The sequence below is a fragment of the Globicephala melas genome, chromosome 2 (assembly GCF_963455315.2).
Source record: "Globicephala melas chromosome 2, mGloMel1.2, whole genome shotgun sequence".
NCBI classification, from domain to species: domain Eukaryota; kingdom Metazoa; phylum Chordata; class Mammalia; order Artiodactyla; family Delphinidae; genus Globicephala; species Globicephala melas.
In genome coordinates this window covers 13,402,777-13,423,487 of record NC_083315.2, presented here as the reverse complement: position 1 = coordinate 13,423,487, position 20,711 = coordinate 13,402,777, and the positions used below count along the sequence as shown (strand labels likewise).

The 20,711-nt window shown below is 40.7% G+C and overlaps 1 protein-coding gene across 1 annotated transcript in view; it reads right to left on the bottom strand.

Moving 5' to 3' along the window:
• DNAJC1 (DnaJ heat shock protein family (Hsp40) member C1) overlaps positions 1-20,711 on the bottom strand; it is a 207,602-nt gene that overhangs the window by 27,449 nt on the left and 159,442 nt on the right. The window contains exon 9 of the mRNA XM_030837139.2: positions 5,444-5,563. Within this exon, the coding sequence (XP_030692999.2) occupies positions 5,444-5,563 (120 nt within the window). The remainder of the gene's footprint in view (positions 1-5,443; positions 5,564-20,711) is intronic.

Genomic DNA, 20,711 nt, shown 5'->3' with positions numbered 1-20,711 from the left:
AAAAGTCTACATGAATCACTCTTACTATAATATATCTCTGGAATTGTTAGCTAATACACTCAATATAACAGAAGAAAATGGCAAAGTATTATTTGCAGAAGGTAGGACTTCCCTGGTGGCACAGTGGTTAAGAATATGCTTGCCAATGCAGGGGACATAGGTTCGAGCCCTGGTCCAGGAAGATCCCACATGCTGCAGAGCAGCTAAGCCCATGTGCTGCAACTACAGAGCCTGCGCTCCAGAGCCCATGAGCCACAACTACTGAAGCCTGTGCGCCTAGAGCCCATGCTCTGCAACGAGAGAAGCCACCTCACGGAGAAGCCTGTGCACTGCAACAAAGACCCAACAACACAGCCAAAAAAACAACAACAAAAAACGGTAGGACTATCTATCCTCGAATTATAATGAATTAACACAAACTCTATTCGAAATAAGACCAGTAAGTAAGGAGGCAAGTTATAAAAATCAGTGCCATAGCACGTTTCACTTACTTGATGAGCAATGATGGAAAGAAAACAAACGTTCTGTGTTTATGAGACTATGAGGAAGTGTCCTCTCATACCACCAGGGGCATTGTATAATATTATCACCTCTCTGGAGGCCAATTTTAGAGTCACCAAAGGTTCTAAAAACATCCATAGTCTTGAATCAAGCTTCTCTACTCCTAGGCATACAAGCTAAGGAAACAGATATAAATGGAAAGATGAATGAAGAAAAAAAGGGAAGCAATTTAAGTGACAATCACCTGGGTGCTCCTTAATTATATCCAGACAACATGGAGTATTGTACAGGTGTTTAGAAAGATGACGTGGATCTTTGTTGTGGAAAGAAGCTTATAGCAAAGTGGAAAGGGCAGGATACAGATTAATACTGTTAAAATTATGTAGTCATATGCCTATATAAGAAGACTAAAGTCTGGAATGACATACAACAAAGTGTGTGCGTGAGAGAGAGATTTGATAACACATTATTATCATCTATTAATGTCAGATTGAAAACTGATTATTAGATTTTAGTGACTCATCTAGCAAGCAGAATGGTATAAAGGACCCCTTCCTTTTTAAAAATTTAAGTACCCTTGAAGGTCGTGGGGTTGAGCAGGTGGGGGAGCGAGAGGAGCGGAGATGAGGCTGCTCTGGAGAACCGCTGTGGCAGGGAGCCCGATGCAGGGGGTGGCGACAGTTCTTGTCCCCTTTACAGCCTGTGTAGGACTAGTCTGACTCTAAATAAAAGTAATAGCAATGATACATTTGCCCAAATATATACGAGTTAAACTGCTGAATTCTACTCTGGATAAACACAAGGAATGTTACTAGCTTTGTTAAAAAATTAATGCAAAGTCTATTTTAACTGAGATATACCTAAACTGTAACAACTACTTTACTATTGATGAAGTATTTTAAATGTTAATATATGCCTTTCAGCATTATATATACTATATGTTTAGTTCACTGACAAAAGTTTATTTTCTATTGAATAATCTGCTTACATTTTTTGAAACAACTGCCATAATAACATATAAATATTCCCCCAACAGGTATCTCCTCTCTAGTTGTGGCTATATAAAATAAAATTGGGAATTTTATTATTCTCCCTCCTTTTCACCTGCATATGAAATGCTTCTCTAACTACACATCTCACGGTGGCATTAAGCTAATTACAAAAGTCTGTTTAAATCTATCCACCTATCTTTTGTTTTGCTACCTACCTGGGCCTTTTCCAAGCAGGCAGAACATCTCCAATCAGTCTGTTATCACAACTAGGATGCAGGAGATTAGTGACTATGGAGAGGGGCAGAATCAGTTTACATCCTTACAGGCAAGAGAATGATATTACTGCACAAGCAAGAAATGTGAGGCTTCCTGACCTTAATTTAGAAAACCTGCAGTTAATAATCACACTAAAGTTGGTTTTACATGCCGGACAGGTTTTGTTTCCTGTTTTTAAAATTTGAGTGTTCTTTGTGGTTACCAAAATTATTTGCTAAAAGGCATATATTAACATTTAAAATATCGCATCTATAATAAAGTCTTACGGTTTAGGTATATCTGAGTTAAAATATACTTTGCATTGATTTTTTTTTACAAAGCTAATAACAAATTCTTTGTATTTATCCGGAGTAGTATTTAGCAATTTAACTAGTGAATTATGACAATTAATACACTGAAAACTCCTTTCTTAATTGAGGAACAAAATGGGTTTTTCACTGTAATCTGTCAACCCAAATAAGGAACATATAGATTCCACCACGGCACCCTGTCACCCCTCCCAAAAAGGTCAATTGTTTCTCGAAGGAAAGAGAACTCAGCCTGAAGCTACACATTTAGCAAGGAAAACGGGTCAAAGAGCAGATGGTGCAGAGCTGGGGTGAATTGGTACAGGTGATCCGGTCGGTATGTAGAGGTTCCAATAACAGCAAACTCAACTTGGTTTCTTTTTCATAGTGGAACACTTAATGAAAACAAATCTAATTAACACCATACGCCAAAAAAGAAGTCTAAGTGATCTTCTAAAGTGTGGTTAGCTTTCACTTAACATTCTACTAAAGGAACTGTATTAGCCAAACCCATCTTAGCTGCTTCAGTGTAACTCACTGTGTGTTCGGTAAAATGAGTTTTGTCTTCAGACACTTGTTCTCTTTTAGAGAGAGAGTGCTTTACAGTTTGTGTTTGTGTGTATGGTACTGAAATGTAGTTACTGAAATGAAACGTACAGTCTAGCTATGGAGATGATGCTCACAGAATGAAAATACAGTGTGAGTCTATATATGTATATACTGATATAGAAGCAAAGTTACAGTGGCACTTTTGGTGCCCAAAATTTTAGGTTTACTAAGTATTTCCAAGGTACTTTTGGTATTATGAAAATAGAACTAATACTTGGAGGGGGAAAAAAATATCTCAAAAAGTCATGTTTGGGGGCTTCCCTGGTGGTGCAGTGGTTGAGAGTCTGCCTGCCGATGCAGGGGACACAGGTTCATGCCCCGGTCCGGGAAGATCCCGCATGCCACGGAGCGGCTGGGCCCGTGTGCTATGGCCGCTAAACCTGCGCGTCCGGAGCCTGTGCTCCGCAACGGGAGAGGCCACAACAGTGAGAGGCCCGCGTACCGCAAAAAAAAAAAAAAAAAAAATCATGTTTGCTACTTCCATGATAAAAGGAAAAAATATCTATTACATGGAATCAGTCTTCCTTGGGTAAGTATAGAAGAAGAAGAAGAAAAAAACTATGGGATGAATTTGCAAAAGTGTGAAAAGATGCCTTTACCTACACCAAGGCTGCACTAAGACTGCTCTTGTAAGTTACGTCAATTTTCGAGATCTATGATACTAAACAGCCATCCCAAGGCTCTGTTGGTTACATCACGTATATTAGCATTTAAACTTTCATCTCGCTCCTCTTAAAAATATAGATTAAAAATTTAACCAGATTTTAATGACAACAACAAAGTAAAATATTGCTCTATTCAATTTCTTATCTGCCTTTGGAATTATTAACTATAATGTCTCATAGAAATATTATTTAAAAAGTTAAAGGCAGTGTTGGGACTTCCCTGGTGATGCAGTAGTTAAGAATCCGCCTGCCAATGGGGGGGACATGGGTTCGAGCCCTGGTCCGGGAAGATCTCGTGTGCCGCGGAGCAACTGAGCCCGTGCACCACAACTACTGAAGCCTGCGCACCTAGAGCCCGTGCTCTGCAACAAGAGAAGCCACCACAATGAGAAGCCCGCGCACCGCAACGAAGAGTACCCCCGCTTGCCGCAAACTAGAAAAAGCCTGCATGCAGCAACGAAGACTCAATGTAGCCATAAATAAATAAAAAGTTAAAGGCAGTGCTATCTTCAACAGAGACACTAAGTTAGTTAGTGAACTATTCTCTCTCATCAACCAATTGAACTACAAGTTTTGAGGCCCTTTTAAACCAATGCCTGTTTTGTAACTTTCTAAAAAGTATTTCAGTCATTTTTGTTAATCACTATATTAACAGTAATTATACATTTAGAGGATCATAGTACTTAAAACATCAGTAACCATGGAACATCTTTAACCTGGTCAGATATTTACCGATAAGGCATTATTAGATCTTTTACAACCTTGCAACAAGATAAAATGCACATCCCAGTAACATTCTTAGCAGAGGAAAAGGTATCCTTATGGTTTTCCTCCAGTAACCTAAGATAACGGGTCTCATCATGAAATAGCCAAAAAAAAAGTTACAAGATACAAGGGCTAACTTTCCACATGATCAGACTAACTCTTAAGTCGAAATCATGTAAAACATCTTACAAAAATTTGTGTCTTTAAAATGTGATTTTAAAAAGTCCTACCATATGGTAGTAAAAACATTCCTATATAATTTAAAATTCTCAAAGCAGCTCCTATCTGAAACAGAAAAAAAAAAAAAGAAAAAAAACCCAAGAAAAAAAATTGACAGTAATACGTATTATTTGTTTCTAAATTAAAAGGTTATTTTTTTGGTGGTTGTGCTTATTAATCATTTTGCAGGGTTTTTAAATTGTTCATTATCAAAAAAGGCCCAAAGTATACTAATACAATTGAAGAGAACATAAGAAATCTGAATCTTTGCTTTCAGTATCCTTAGATATTTTAGAGCTATAGGATTTATTTTAAAGTAAATTCAGTAAATATTTACTATCATTTATGAAAATGAGGATCATATTGATGAAAATAAAGACCTCCATTTCAAGTAAACATTTACTGAATATTTAGTATATATCAGGTGCTCTAGTAGGTGCTTTTATAAGATTCTCTGCCCTATATTTCTAAAGTGTTAAATCGAAAACTTTCCGGGTAAACACTGTCTTTTAAATGGTAGGTATTACTGGTCACATATAATCATATATAAATTAAATATATATTGTTTATAGTATATATATAAATCTATAGTTATACACTTCTAATGTACATTATATATAATTATAAAGCTATATGCATAGAACAATTTTTTGGTTAAACAACTTGTCAAAATGAATCGTAGGTATCATCCTTGAAATAAAAACATTATAGGACTATTGCTCATTTAATTAATGCAAACCACCTGTCAACTACCTATAGCAATCTGTACTTCAGTGTTAAAAAGATCCAGCTGAAATGCAACTTCTCTAATTCTGATCAGAGAACTATTTTTTTTCCCCACAGCTAAAGGGGTCACTCGAAACAAAAACTAGCATTGTTTTTCTGTGATTAGGTTACAGTAGCTTAAGTCTCTAAACACCAGAATGCCTCACACAGCTGTTAATTGTAGACCAGGGGACTAGCTGACATCTGCTTCTTGCTTATTTTGTTAACGGTTCACTTCCAGGTCCTTAAAAAGATTGTAGGCTTTCTCCAAAGATAATGTTGGACGCATCTATGTCTGCCTTCTACATAGTTGGCTTATTCTGGTTTGTCACTCTCCATACAGTGCAAATCTGAGTGAACTCACATCTGTCACCGATCGACCCAATTCGTGGGCAATCTTCTCCCATCGACCTGGGGTTCCTCCTGGGAACTTAACCATACTTCTTGTCAGCTGGCTGAGGTCCTCTTCTGTCCATTCAGGTGCCTGCAAAACATTAAAGAAAAAAAATAATTCAGAGAATGTTCGCTAAAACATTTAATAAACCTGTGAAACCAAGTATTGGCATTATGCTTTCTGCAAAAATAACAATGTTAAAACGTATCTACTAGTTTAGGTGAAGGTCTGAGTTGCATATTTAACATTAGAATGCAAAGCTCCCGCAGCCTTTTAAATGCTCCAACGTACACCAAATAATAAAGAAGAAGTACTGTGAACCCAGGCTCTTAAAGACATTAAAAAAAGAAAGACAGTTGTTTTGAAGTGCATTGTGTCACTAATGCTCACAAATGCCTCATGTGAGCTTACCACAGAAGGTCTTGAAGTTTTTAAGAAAAATGATTAAAAAAGCAAAAAAACTTTATAAGTGTAAATGAAAATGTGAACAAGTAAATGGACTGATTCAGAATCAGAACCGAGACAAAGATATATTTTTTGTTCATTCTACGTAACGATATTTAATTCTAAAAAGCATGTATTTTCAAGAAGTTAATTTATCAAGTGCTAGCATTTTGTAAAACTTGAGAATAGAAATTAGAAAATCCTGCAGCCAAGACTTAAACCACCCAGTCCATGCAAAGCAACACTTCCTTTTTGAGAAGGTAAATAGCTTCTAAAAGTTGATCAGATTATTAAATTGAATAATAAAATACCTTAAAGATGATAAAAATCTGTTTTTGCAAAAGCCAAAATTCTCAGAGCAAGCATATTCTCTGCATTTTATTCAGCATTACCACTTGGTGAAACCCAAAGTTGAGCAAAGCAAAAGAAACCATCATCAAAGAACAGATAGCCACGTTACAATTATTTTACATTACAGCACTAAACCGTTTCCTACCAGAGGCAGTAGCCACAATGGTACAACACAAGACTCTAGGAGTCAGCAGAGAGATGGAGGAAGCCACCTTATTTTCCTTTAATTAAAAAGAAAGAAAAAAGAAAGGAAGGAAGGAAACCTCTGAGACAAATACCTTTTCTAATCACTGTTTCCGATAATGAACAGGCATACATCAGGCCGTATGCATTACAGGACCATCAGCACAGACAACAGCCAGAGGTGAGTGACCCCAGGGACTATCTCCACAGCTACAGCAAAGCTTCTCCCTGACACTAATCCTCCCTGTCATTCTCCCACTGTGCTCTAACCACACTGACATCCGCCTGCCTCACCGCAAGCTTAAGGGGGCCCTTCCTGACTTTTTACTGTCTCCCCCAATCAATGGTTCAAGCGTGCTCTTTTCACCATGTCCAAATGGCAGCTTCACTCATAATCAAAGTGCACTGCCCCTGTTAAAGGGCTTTCCGAAAGGCTCTCCCATTTGCATTCATTTGCAAAGCAAACTACTTTTATTCACTTTGTTCTGCTATCAAGAATGTTCCCTGAAGCAGATAAATTGGCATAAATACAACCTGCCACTTAAGAGTCAGTAAATAATAGCCAATAGTAGGGAGGATTTTATCAATCATTCTATTTTGTATCCACTAAAAGCTGAAAGCCTCAAACATATTCATCAGTACAACCCTTACGAAACATGCATAAATTCCCTTCTATAAAAAGGTAGCCTACACTGAGTATGGTCGGAATTTCCTTGATATTTAATGAATATCAGAAATCTAGTTCTCCATATCAGATAAATTAAAAATTTACACTGAAGGTTTTTTACTTTTTGCTTGTTTGTTTTTACTTAGGGGAAAAAGCATTATTCAGATATTATTTAGACAGGCATAATTGGATTTTCTAGGAAATCACTTTTGCTAAAAAGCTGAAACTTGAATAACTATACCAATTGGCTTCAAAATGCAAAAGTTACGAAGCATTTAAATATAAGCTTATAGTACAAGGTCATACATAAACAGCATTAAGTTGACGCTGCACAGAGACAGAGTATTCCAACCATATAGTGTATCAATGCAATTTCACGCTAAATCAGATCTTATTTCTGCATTAATTATAACACATTTTTGTAGGAAACAAAATTGTCTAAAATGTCAATAATATAAGCCATTCTTTCACAGAGTAAACTAATTCTTTATTTTTAATAGATTGGCCTTCCAAATATGCTGCATATATCAACAATGGGCATTAAGAATCAATCTAATTTTAATTCCTTGTGAATGAGTCTAAAAGGATAGTGCCACTTTTTTCTGGAAAGGAAAAGATTTAAATCAAATATTTGGATGAATATCCTGAAAAATCATCTACTTCCTTGAAAATCCTTCCTTTTAGTTTCACTGTTATTTCACAGCCATGATTTTATTATTAATATTAAAAAACTAGATCAATAATAACTAGGACCATAATCTGAAATCTTTGAAAGAATCCTTTTAGCAGTTCATTATTCTCTCTCTTCCAGCTGTACGGCACTTTGGTGAATGTGTAATTCCTCAGCAATAGTTGGTTGTGTCTTTAGAAGCAACAGAGCCTACTGTGATCCAGCTACTGCAGCAGCCATGAGGGTGGCCTTGGTGTGAATGTATTCTCCTTGTTCTAATCTGGAGCCAACTGTAGCTCTGAAAGTCAAATGAATGCATACGCATACCGCTTTGCCACTTAAAACCACGTGTGTCCAATACTACTGAGACACTGGGCCAAAAATTCATCTCTACTGTAAAGTAATGGAAGACACCCCATGGGGTGGGGACAGCTGTTCTGACTACACAAGCATTCCAATTTTGCATCAGAAAAGCCCCGCTCTGGGAATAAATCTCCATACTGAATAAGAAATAAAAAGTTTTCAAATTATTTAATATATTTATGTAATGACCCCAAAATATATCTGCTAAAGTAAGAGCTGATATAACATTTAAATTGTATTCTCTCTACCCCTTTGGGATAGATTTTTGTCATAAAACCAGCTAATGTTCAAAGATTCAGTGCCTTTGAAAATCCTTAATATTCTTGGGGATAGGAGTTGGAGGCTGTAGGGGAAAGCACACTGTACCTTTAAAGTAACCTATACATACCTTTCCCCTCACAGAGTTAGACGGTAAAATGTTAATTACAAACTGTCATGCAATTTATTTGGTACTGAAAACTTATGACCCAATTAAAAGAAAAATTTTAAATGTACTTATTTACTGCATTTTCACACTTTATTGAAACTGCCTAATGAAGAATATTTCTGTTGAAATGACTTAATGTAATTTATGTAATTACAGACCTTACAATTTTGGATTCAACAACTTTTAATAGATTCAGCTCAATTCATGCATTCTCAAATTTTACCTAAGAAATAATATCCTTACTTAGTATCACCCAGTTAAAATATCACATATGCATCTAATAATGTGGATGGTATATCTAATGATCGAATAACCTGCTACCCTCTCATTCTACATTCTGAACAGACATTTTGTTTTAGAATGTGCATTTGGCTTTCAGCTATACAATTTTCATTTCCAATTTGAAAATTGAGCAGTTAATTGACCTTGACTATATATGTGGATAAATGGTATATTAAAAAACGCAAACAACAAAATTAAAAACAAATCACCTCGGGGCTTCCCTGGTGGCTCAGTGGTTGAGAGTCCGCCTGCCGATGCAGGGGACACGGGTTCGTGCCCCGGTCCGGGAAGATCCCACATGCCGCGGAGCGGCTGGGCCCGTGAGCCATGGCCGCTGAGCCTGCGCGTCCGGAGCCTGTGCTCCGCAACGGGGAGAGGCCACAACAGTGAGAGGCCCGCATACCGAAAACAAACAAACAAAACAAATCACCTCTAATGTCTTTTCACTCTTAGGAGGAGAAACTCTTCTTTGAAGAAAACTTGCAACTCATCCTAACCTATTATTATAGTGTTGTGATCCTTTAGCAGCAGTCGTTGTGACCAGAAAGGTCTTCCCATCTATGATTTAGCTGCCTTGCCAAAAGAGAGATCCCCTCTGGACCAGTGATCCTAAAGTGTGGTCTGGCGCGAACCGGCAAACGAGTTTGTTACCCACCTGTGACGAAGTTCCGACACTTACAGCAGTTGACCGCTGCCACCACAACCAAGAGCAATCAGCAGGCTCTTCCTTTAGAGACTAGAAGCCATGTGGGTTAGTTGTCAAGCTAGCATGTGCGTCCCATGAAGTGCGAGCTGCAATCTCGTTCGGCACAGCAGGACTACAGCCTGGTCAGCAGTAGCCGGAAATAATTTTTAAAACCTGGTCCTTCACTATAGATCATTTGAGAAACACTGCTCAAGACAATGCAGATAGTTCAAATTCCTTCTTACCTCCTTTTTTTTTTTTAGGAGCAACAGTAAATACTTGGAGCTCTTGAGAAATGGAAACAAAGATGTTTGATCCATTCCTTTGCAAAATATTTTATGCCACTAAGTGTTGGGGGGGGGCACTTGGCACGTAGTAGAAGATTACACCAGGTACAGGGAACAGCAAATTGCAGAGGCCTTGAAGTGGGAGCACGTCTAGGATGTCTGAGGAACAGCAAGATGGCCAGGGTGGCCAGAACAAAGCAAGCCGAGGTGGCAGGGGGAGGAGGTGAGGTCAGAGGGGCAAGGAGGTAAAATCACAGCAGGGCTCAGAGGCCACAAGGACTCTGACTCATTTACTCTGCCTGACACACAGCTATTGGAGAGGTTCTTCTCCCTTCCGTTGGTGGAGAGCTTATTTACAAAAGGGGCTATTTACAAAGGTGTGAGTGGAGGGGAGCCGCAGGAGCTCGTGCACTGACAGTCCTGACAGCTCAAACCCGCAAGAGAAGACGCCCAGAGTCAGCCTGCTTACGTAGTGAGAGTGAAATCAGGTGCAGGGCAGCAACTGGCCTGAGATGACCACATCCAGAACCACGGCTAATTAGGTCTGTGATGAGTTACTGCACAGGCCCCACAGTTGATGAGAAGGAACAATATCAGGGTGTGATAAGAATCTCTGAGGTCTTTAATGACAGTACTAAGCTCTGCCTTTTTTATTCCTTTACTCTCCTGTGGGGATTCAGAAAGGAGTAATCATAAATGTGATCAAGGGGATATATTTACCCAGAAGAATATGATTTTACCTGAAAGGTTTGTGAAGTCTTATTTAAAACTATGATATACATTATTCAAATTCTAACCTAAAGAGTACGTACTAGAATCATCTATTCATGGTAATTTAATATTGAAATAAAGAGCTGACACCATCGAAGATGTTTGACTGCCGATAGCTTTGAAGCCTCCCCTCTCCCGTCCCCCTTGTGCCCCACATCTGGGTTAAAGCCTGAAGGAAGCCTGGGAGGCTGAAACCTCGCACGTCCCTCCGTCCCTCCATCCCTCCGTCCCTCCGTGTGTGTGAGAACCCTCATCCCAGCCCCACCCCAACCGCAGTAAAAAAAAATCCCAAACCAGCCTCCTTTCCTTTCTCAGGTAATTTTTGGGCCAACATGGAAAGCCTGCCCTGTTTTCCCCAGAAAGCCTCGTTACATAATCAACCTTTTTGTATTATCTTGGGGGGGGAGGGTGTGTGTGTGTGTGGGGGGAGTGTGTGTGTGTGTGTGTGTGTGTGTGTGTGTGTGTGTGTGTGTGTGTGTGTGTGTGTGTGTGTGTGTGTGTGTGTGTGTGTGTGTGTGTGTGTGTGTGTGTGTGTGTGTGTGACATTATCAGTCCTGACACTGGAACCAAATTTTGGGTATGGAGGTGGTAATGCTGTCCCTGCAAGGTGGCCACAGCAGTTGACACTAGGAGCAGGATGTCTAGAGGGGGGCGACCACCACCCGGGGTTATCTTCTCTTGCTTTGGTTTGCTGACTGGATCTGCTGCCTGGTGCTGCATTTGCTGAGTCCTACCAAGCCTCTGTCATAGATTTAACCCACCTAAGTTGGAAGCGTCAGTGATTGGTGTTCACAGAGAAGAGTATGGGATCAAGGAGCTCCTTTAAGTAGCCTTGGGTTGTGTGTCTCAGTCCAGACTCATCTGTGTCTTAGACTGAGTTGTGTGTCTTGATTGATGGACTCAGGAGAAAGACTCTTAACTTGTGAGATACTGCTTGTGTGTCTCAAGCAGGTGGTGTTGGCCCTGTTCTAAAGAGGGCTCAGGGGGAAAGAGCTTGGTTAGGCCCACTGGGTAGTCACCTGTATGGAGGAACAGCAGTCCCTATTTGAAGAGCAGTTGAATTACTGAGATTCATGCTCCTAAAGGCAGATGGCTCACTAGGACCCTATAAGATACGTTTGCTTCTGCTGCTTATGTCTCTGTTGCAAAAAAAGACCTTGATCCTCAGGGTTACAGAGAAGAACACCCCTGGCATCCCTGTGGCACAGCCAAGTTGTAAATTCAACTGCTGTCACGGCGAAGGACGCTAACCCTGACAATACTGATTGGAGGCTTTCTGGAGGAAGAAATTTATAAATATGAGCAGTGCAGAGAAGACCTCCCTGAAGGATACCCAGTAACTACCACCACCAAAAAACCCCAAACCAAAACAAAAAAAGCCTACAGGGTGAGCACAGCGGTCTGCTAGGGCTGCCGCAACTGAGTTGCTTAAACAACAGAAGTCTATCTCTTCACAGTTCTGGAGGTCAGAAGTAGGAGATCAAGGTGTCATCAGGGTTGATTTCTGATGAGACCTCTCTTTCTGGCTTGCACATGGCCTTTGCTCTGTGTGTGCCCAGGCAAAGCGAGGGAAGATCCCTGGCCTCTCTTCCTCTTCTGATAAGGACCCCAGTCCTATCAGATTAGGGCCCTGCCCGTATGACCTCACTTAACCTTAATTAATCACCTCCTTCAAGGCCCCATCTCCAAGTACAGTCATGTGAGGGTTAGAACTTCCGCATATGAAGTTGGGACACAATTCAGTCAGTAACAAGGAGGAAACAAACAAAAACCGAAATGGAAGTCTGTAATTTGGCCCAATTGGTAACTGAAATTTTACTAAAAGAATTTCTACAACAAAAAGATTAAAAGGGCAGATTGGCTTTTGTACCTCTATAACACTGGTTCTGAATTAGTTTAACGTTTGCTGAAACACAGCAGTTGGATAACCTTCATGGCCTTAATCAGTAACGGGGCTCAAATTACAGTTACACTGGGCATCCCACTAAATTTAAATAAGGTACCCCCTATAATCATCGGGCAGTCACTAAAGGTGATAAAGAGGACAAACAGGTATGCCTTACCTTAACCACAGGAACTACTGTCTTGCCTAAATTTCTCGTGATCACAGTACCCATTGTCCTAAAATGTGCCAGTGCTCATGGACTCTCTGACTCAACGAGTAATAAATATTTGTCACAAATTATCTTGATAAAATGGAACCCCATGAACCTCTTCTTCCCCCATTAAAATAGTTAATGTGGCCCAGTGTAAATTAAAACAAAGTCTTTCGTGGTTGAAACCCTTTAGACAAGATGTATTTAGAGAAGTGGTGAGTATCCCCACTGCTCTGCCATTTAAGAGCCCAGTTCACCCTGCTCTTAAACTTGGGAAGAATGAATGTGCCTCACAGTGGATTACCCATGAGCCTGGATTGCTGTGGGCCGCGTTAAGGTCCCTGTAGCCAGTACTACTGAATTGACCAAATTCATCCAATCAGCGAATGGTAAATATTTTTCTATTATAGAATTTGCTGCATATCTTTTGTTCGGTGCCTATTTCAACAGCCTCTTGACTGAAGTTTGCCTTCCCCTCCAAAGGGCTAGGACATACTTTACCCAGCTCCCAGGGCGGGTAGCTCACAGCCCTGTCATTGCACGCAGTCTCTGAGGGCAAGACCTTAACTACATCCTTCTTTCTCTAGGGACACAGGTATGACATTACCCTGATGATTTCCTCTTTGACACACTCGTTTGGGACATACAAATAATACAAGGTGCTCACAAAAAGAGGATGGGCCACTGCCTCACACACAGGGTAAGGCCCCCCTGCCACCTCGATGAGATTCCTGAAAATTATTGGGGAAACTGAAGGCTGCTCTCTCTGTGACACTGTCAAGAAACAGCTGTTGACTCTCAGCACCCACAACGTCTTTTAGGCTTTTTTTTGTGTTCCGAAGGAAACATATTTCTCATTTACAACTTGTACACAAGCCCATTTATGCTGTTACTTGCAAATTAGCTCACTTTGAATGGGGCCCCCTCTAACAAAGGGCTCTAGAATCTGTCCCAACTGCAAAATAACAGACACTCCTGTTAGTGCCCCCCAGAGACTCCTTCACTGTAGAGGTTTTGGCAACTTTCTCTCTGAGTTAGAATACCAGTTGTGTACAGCTAATTACTTTAAAGTGTTAAAACCGTAAGTATTTGGACTGCTAAAATTAAATTTTTGGTCTTTTAAAGAAACTGCTTAAAAAATGAAAAAGAAAGCCACAAACCAGGAGCAAATATTCACAGCACATATCAGAAAACAAGATTTGTATCGCAATTTGTTCATCTATTCTCCTACTGATAAACACCTGGGTAGCTGCCGGCTCTGGGTTACAATGTATTATGAATACAGACGCTATGGATATTTGTGTATAACTCTCTTAGTGGTCATGTGTCTTAATTTCTCTTGGATAAATACCTACTGGTGGAATCGCTAGGTCATAGAGAAAGTATACATGTCACTTTACAAGAAACTAGGTAAGTATTTTTCCCAAGTATTGCTTTGCACTCTAACCAGCGATAACTGAGGGTTCTTGTTGCTCCAGATCCTCACCCACACTCGATATCACCAGTTATTTATTTATTTATTTTAAAAGAATAATCAGGAATTTAGTTATTAATTTAATTTTATTTAATTTTACTTTTTGGCCATGCCATGCAGCATGCGGGATCTTAGTTCCCCAACCAGGGATCGAACCGGTGCCCCCTGCATTGGAAGGACAGAGTCTTAACCACTGGGCCTCCAGGGAAGTCTCCAGTTATTTTGACTGTTCTGGTGGGAATGAAATGTATCTTATTGTGGTGACGATTTGCATTTCCCAGATAACAAATGATCTTGAGTATCTTTACGTGTGTTTAAAGACCAACTGAATATCTACTTTTGTGAAGTATGTGTTCATTTGTTAACTGGGTTGTCTTTTTATCAGTCAGTTGTAAGAATTCTTTATATTTTGTGGACACAAGATCTTTGTCAGATATATGTTTTGTGAATATTTTCTTCCAGTCTGTAACTTACATTTTCATTTAAAATTCTTCAACTTCTGAAGACTTACCTAATTCCCATATACTCTTTATCTAGCTAACTACGATGCTAATAGCTTATGTAATTACTGTGGTTACAGGCCTCCAAGATGGTCCTCAGTGATGTCTACCTCCTTGTTCAGTCCCCTTCCACAGTGCCTAGAGCTGACCTGTGTAACTAACAAGATATTGTAGAAATGGCAGTGTGTGACTTCCAAGGCTAGTTTATAAAAGACACTGCAGCTTCTGCCTTGCTGTCTTTGGGATCACTTGGCTCTGAAGGCCAACTGCCCAGTTGTGAGGGCATTCAAGCAGCCCAATAGACAGGCAGTGATAGGAAGAGACAGTGTCTCCCTCAAGATCAAGGGGCAAGCATTCTTACTGTCTGGTGTACTGAAGATAATTGCCTCCCTCTGGAGAAAAGGACAGCCATGCTTATTGCCTGTTATAAAAGATTTGGGTTCCTTAAGCTCAGGATTCCTCTTCTGCACCACAACCCATTGGCTGCAGAGGGGGTCATCTGTCCCTCTGCATTGCTCTGGGGGAACTGGGCTCAGGGAACCAGCAGAAAAAATGCTGATACTCTAGCTACTGCTATTGCTGTGAGTGACAAACTGTCCTTTACCTCTGATCGACGAGTCTCACGTCTGCTACCAGCATCCATGAAACTGTGGCAGGCTAACTTATGTACTTGCGAGTGGGGTAGAATCTCCAATGCCTTACAGTTTGGGTGACAAGGATAGGATTCTGACTAAGACACGACTTTCTGAAAGAGGAAGGATGAGAGCCTTGCAGAGACTTGAGGGAAGGCCTTGGGAATCTGCAGTAAACACGTTGACCAAATCATACGGTCAGTTATGGAAGCAAATGGCCCTTCCTTTCGCTGCCTATTACTGAGGGTGAACTGCGGAGGTGGCTGCAGGCTGAACACCAGGAAACAGGTGTCCTCACTGCTGCTAAATCTCTTCTGGGCTGGGGCACTTCCTTACCATCCTGTTAATCAGCCTCAGGTGTGTCCCACAGTAACAACCAGGAGATTCATTTCAGTACTGTTCCCTTTCAGGCAAAAGGTTCTGCTCTCTTTCAGACAATTACAGAGACACATATCTATAATGACCATGAAAGGAGAGAAATTCATGGGCATAAATCAGGCCAGTCATTAGAACAATGTCTGGTTTACTTGGGAGTTGAGGGGGCGGGGTGTGTAATGGTCTTAAGGACAAATGGTATCAGCTGGGCTGTCTTTCCTACAGTCTGTCTTGTCCACCTCAAGTCTATTTGGAAATGACAGTAAAAGGTCTCAGAGGTTTTGGAAGTGGGTCATGGCTGCTTTTATCCTTTCAGGAGGTCTCCCAGAGACAGATAAACTCTTGTAGGAAACCAAGAATGAGGCCTTGCTTAGTATTCAGGTTCTTATTACCTCAGATTGGATTTAGAATGCTGATATAAGTGACCAACTAGAGAATGAGAAATTAACCCAGAGAAACTTAGGTAAATTTTTGTGGTCAGCCTACCACCCTGGAAAACTCCCCTAGCCCTTATGTAGAAACTGAGTGAGAATTAAGAGATGTTAGTGATGGGAGAGCAACTGCTCTGGATCAAGATGGACTCGGCAAAGAAGGTCACCACTGTGCAAGCCTGAGCCAGCCAGTGGCAACCCCATGACCTCAGCTAGAAAGCCCTGTGGCTATGGCACTGAGTCAGAGAGTTCTCAAAGCTGAAACAGATGGTATCCGCCATGAGGACCTCACCACCTGACCGCACGTGGTGTGACCACGGGTCGCCCAAAACAGTGGAGCTGCACTTGGTTTGTGCAGCTCAGAATTAGAAGCACCTTACCCAAATCTCTGAGTACTGGAGATAGTATGTGTCTCATTTCAGCACTCTACCTGGTACTTTATACGGACTAAACTACTTATCACAGTACTTTGAAGGGACTCAGACCAGCAGGCTGCATTTGCACCTGTTCAGCAAGCTGCTGACATGCTGTCTGCTTTTGAAGTCCCACATCTTCATGACTCTTTTGGGAGGTAAGTCTCTATGACTAATGACCCTGTGACCTGGAACCTATGACAAAGGAAAACAGCCTTGACCTGGAGGCATCTCTTGGGTTTTGGACTTGCTGCCTCCCTGACACAGCTATCAGGTAGGCACACCACCCCCCTTTTTGGGGGCCTCATTGCACAGCATGTGGGGTTTCAGTTCCCTGACCAGGGATCAAACCCGTGCCCCCTGCAGTGGAAGCGCAGAGTCCTAAACACTGGGCCACCAGGGAATTCTGAGGTGCACCCTTTTTGAAAAGCAACTACTAGCTTGCTGTTGAACTATTTTCAAAAGGAATGCCTGGTTTAAGGAAGCCTTGTGACTCTCCAGTCTGATATTCCCATTTTGGGGTGAGTCAATGCAGATTCAATGACTCATAAGTTGAGGGGGCCTAACAAGCCTCGCTTGTTAAATGGAAACGGTAAGTTCAAGAACACAGCTGGCCTCGGCCCACTGGCATCTGGTCTCTACATGAAAAAGTGGCAGCTTTCCCTTTGGGAGAAACTTTTACTCTATTCCACCATCTGAAGCAAAGCTGCTGGCTCAGTGGGGCCCTCAATTCACAAAGGTTCCATTAAATGCCTGGGCCTTGTTCACTGATGGTTGGGCTAATGAGAAACCTGACGGTATCCAACCTCAGTTAGCAGCTATGAAAAAACAAAACAGATGTCGCTGTGTAGAGAGAGTGGAGCTGGGGGCGGGAGGCGGGGCGCTTCCCCACCACCGACACTTTTCCAGGTTACTGAGCTGCCATTCCCATCCGATCAGCCACGTCATTATGGCTCTCGAAGGTGGTCTTTGCCATTTTTTCAGCTTTCCAGACCATTCACGGTCTGTCCACAGTTACACCTTTTATTGCAAAAGCCACTCAACAGCCACTCAAGAGTTACCGTATCTGATGAAACTCAAAAATTGATTCAAAAATGTTTGACTCTATCTCCCTCACCTCCTCCAGGTCTTTACACCTTATAATAAAGCAGTTTGGTCACTAAATGTCACTTTCTCTAGAAAGGAATCTTATCTTCTTAGCTACTTCCTGGGTAATGAGTAATGATTAGGATGAAAGGAGATGCGGGTTATAGAGACGTATTTAGAAAATTTGGGATTCCCACCTGATTCTGGCATGATGCTTCTTTCCCTTATGACAATCCCAGCCCAGTCTGGCTGGTATACCTTCTGGGTGGCAGTCCAGCCAAAAGGGGGAATAGGCGTTTCAACCTCGATTCTGGTTCAGCTACCTGGATTCTCTTGTTAGAGTCACATGGTCCTAGGTCATGATCACTTAGGTGAATAGACTTGTCACCAATACAGTGCAAAGTGGGGGGATCTAATGGAACTCTATAAGATGTATAAAAATGACTTTTTCCTCTCGTACTTGACCCTTCTGGGGAAAAGATCTTGGTACAAGGTCAGGGGTGAATGGGGGAAAAAAAGGTGAAGCTACAGCTTCTGGAATGAGATACCCCAATTTTGTGGCAATGGAGGGAGAACAACAATCTCAAAATCTGGAAAGGGAACAGCTTAGATCCTGAGAGATATGGGGAAGGGAGGAGTGTTAATAATTTTGTCTTTCAGAATAGGCCCTGGAACCTTCCTCATGAAGGAAAACACCCTGGTGCTACTCTCTCAAACTGTTCCAAGTGCCCTAAATTTAGCTGGCTGTACCACAATTTGATTATTATTGCCTTAAATATTTCTGACAATGCCATTAAAAATAGCAGATGGCCCAGATCCTGTATATCCCATGCTAAACGTACATCAGCACCTTTGGTTGTCATCTCTATCCTCATCCCCATGGCCATCACACTCAATCATTCTGTGGGGAAGAAAAATGTGACTGGTGGCACTGACCAACATGACAGGTTGGGCTGACGACTTCAGGTAGTTGCTCAACAAAACAAGGACTAGACTCCATTATTAAAAGTGAACTGGCCCAGCTGAGAGGTGTGTAGGAAGCAGGGTCGACTTGTTCCTCCCCCTGACTCATAAAAGTCTCATATGTAATATACTACCACTGCCCTAATAATTGTAAATAACCTTTCTTTACAGGGTCATCATGTGCCTGCACCTCAGGACTACACTTTGGTGCAGAAGCAAGCCATCTTTTTTTCCTTTATTCCTGAAAATACAATGACTTGCGCCCTGGGAGTAGTCATAAGAGACATTCAAGTGTTTAAGGAAACACCACCAGCAGGGTATGTAGCCCTCAGATGACTGAGAAGATCCCTCCGAAATGAGGGATAACTGACTTGTAGTTCATGTGCTCATTGAGGAAGGTATCCCTACGATGGGAATCATCTAATTTTAAAAGGTGGTATGAAATTTGTTCCTGACTATTTGAATTGACCAATTACACTACCATGGTGGTGGAAGACACTCAGATCAGCCTCAACTTTCTGGCCAGGGTTGTTACTGGTGACCCCACTGCCACAGATTCCTCCTGTGGGCCAGGGCGGAAGCTTGCTAAAGCATCCTGCTATACCAGAGGCTTGGGGAACTGGCTTAAAAATGCTGATATTCTGACTACTGCTGTTGCTGTAATAAACTGTCCTTTATCTCTGACCAGGAGTCTTATTCTTCTATCACCATTCATGAAACTGTGGCAGGCTAACTTGTTAGTCTGCAAATAGTGTGAAATTGTAGACCCTTCACAGTTGTTGACAGTATGTACCTTTTCATTTTCTTAATGGTACCTCTTGAATGACAGAAGTTTTTAATTTTCATGAAGTCCAATTTATCAGTGTTTTCTTTTATGGTTAGTGACTTGAGTGCCCTGTCTCTAAAGGCTTTATCAATCTCAAGGGTAAGGTAGGGGTCAAGGTTCATTTCCTATTTCACAGCTGCTCCAATACCATTTGTTGAAAAGACTACATTCTTTCTCCTTCTGAATTGCCTTGATATCAAACTGTCAAAAATCAGTTGATAGACTGTAGAGAACAAATGTATGGATACCAAGGGGGAAAGGGGTGGTGGGAGGGATTGGGAGACGGGGATTGCCACTATACATTATCGATACTATGTAGACAACTGATGGGAACATACTGTATAGCACAGGGAACTCTACCTAATGCACTGTGGTGACCTAAATGGGAGGGAAGTCCAAAAGGGAGGGGATATCTGTATGTGTATGGCTGATTCATTATGTTGTGCAGTGCAGGCAAACACAACAGTGTAAAGCAACCACACTCTAATAAAAATTAAAAAAAAAAAAGACAAAGAAGAGAAACAAAGAGAAGTCAAGAAGAAAAGGAATGTAATCACTAAAGGCAAATATAAACATTTTAAATTCTTAAAAAAGATCAACTGCCTGTATGTGTCTACTTCAGGGCTCTTTTAATGTTACATTGATCAATTTATCTATTGGATGCCATATAATTTCCATTATAAGGTAAGAAAATTGTAGTGTCGTGCTGCTAATTTTTTTAAAGATGTAGCACATCACAACTTTCTTTTGTGGGGGGGAATGAAAATTATTTTAAATTACAAATAAATATTCCATCTATTTAAATCTTTATCCCTGCTTGTGGAATAATGCTATACAGTCTGCAAAAGGACCTGAATCAGGACCTGGGGTCTTTGTTGTCTTTTTTAGCTACACCTTTCTAATGCTCTACAAAACTTATATCCTGTCTTACTCTTCCTGAAATAAGAACACTATCATCACCTATAAGGTTAGGGAATTGGCAAAAAGATGTAATAATTTTCTTAAGGCCACCTAGAAAGTCAATACAAGAAGCCAAAGATTCAAAGTTCTTAAAGAAAAAAAAAAGTATTCTGGATAAAATTATAAATGATTAAGACCCAACATTTACTATATTATTTACTAAGATTATATAAAAGATATGTGTGAGTGTGCATTTACTGTATTATTCAAAAGAAAGACTCTTTGAAAATGAGCATTGGTAAATTTATGTTAGAAAATCTTTGTGCCGTCATTATTACTTGTTCTCTATTGTTTTTTTTTCAATGTTGAAAAGTAGGAAAAGCTTTATAAAGAATTACATTACTATTTACTG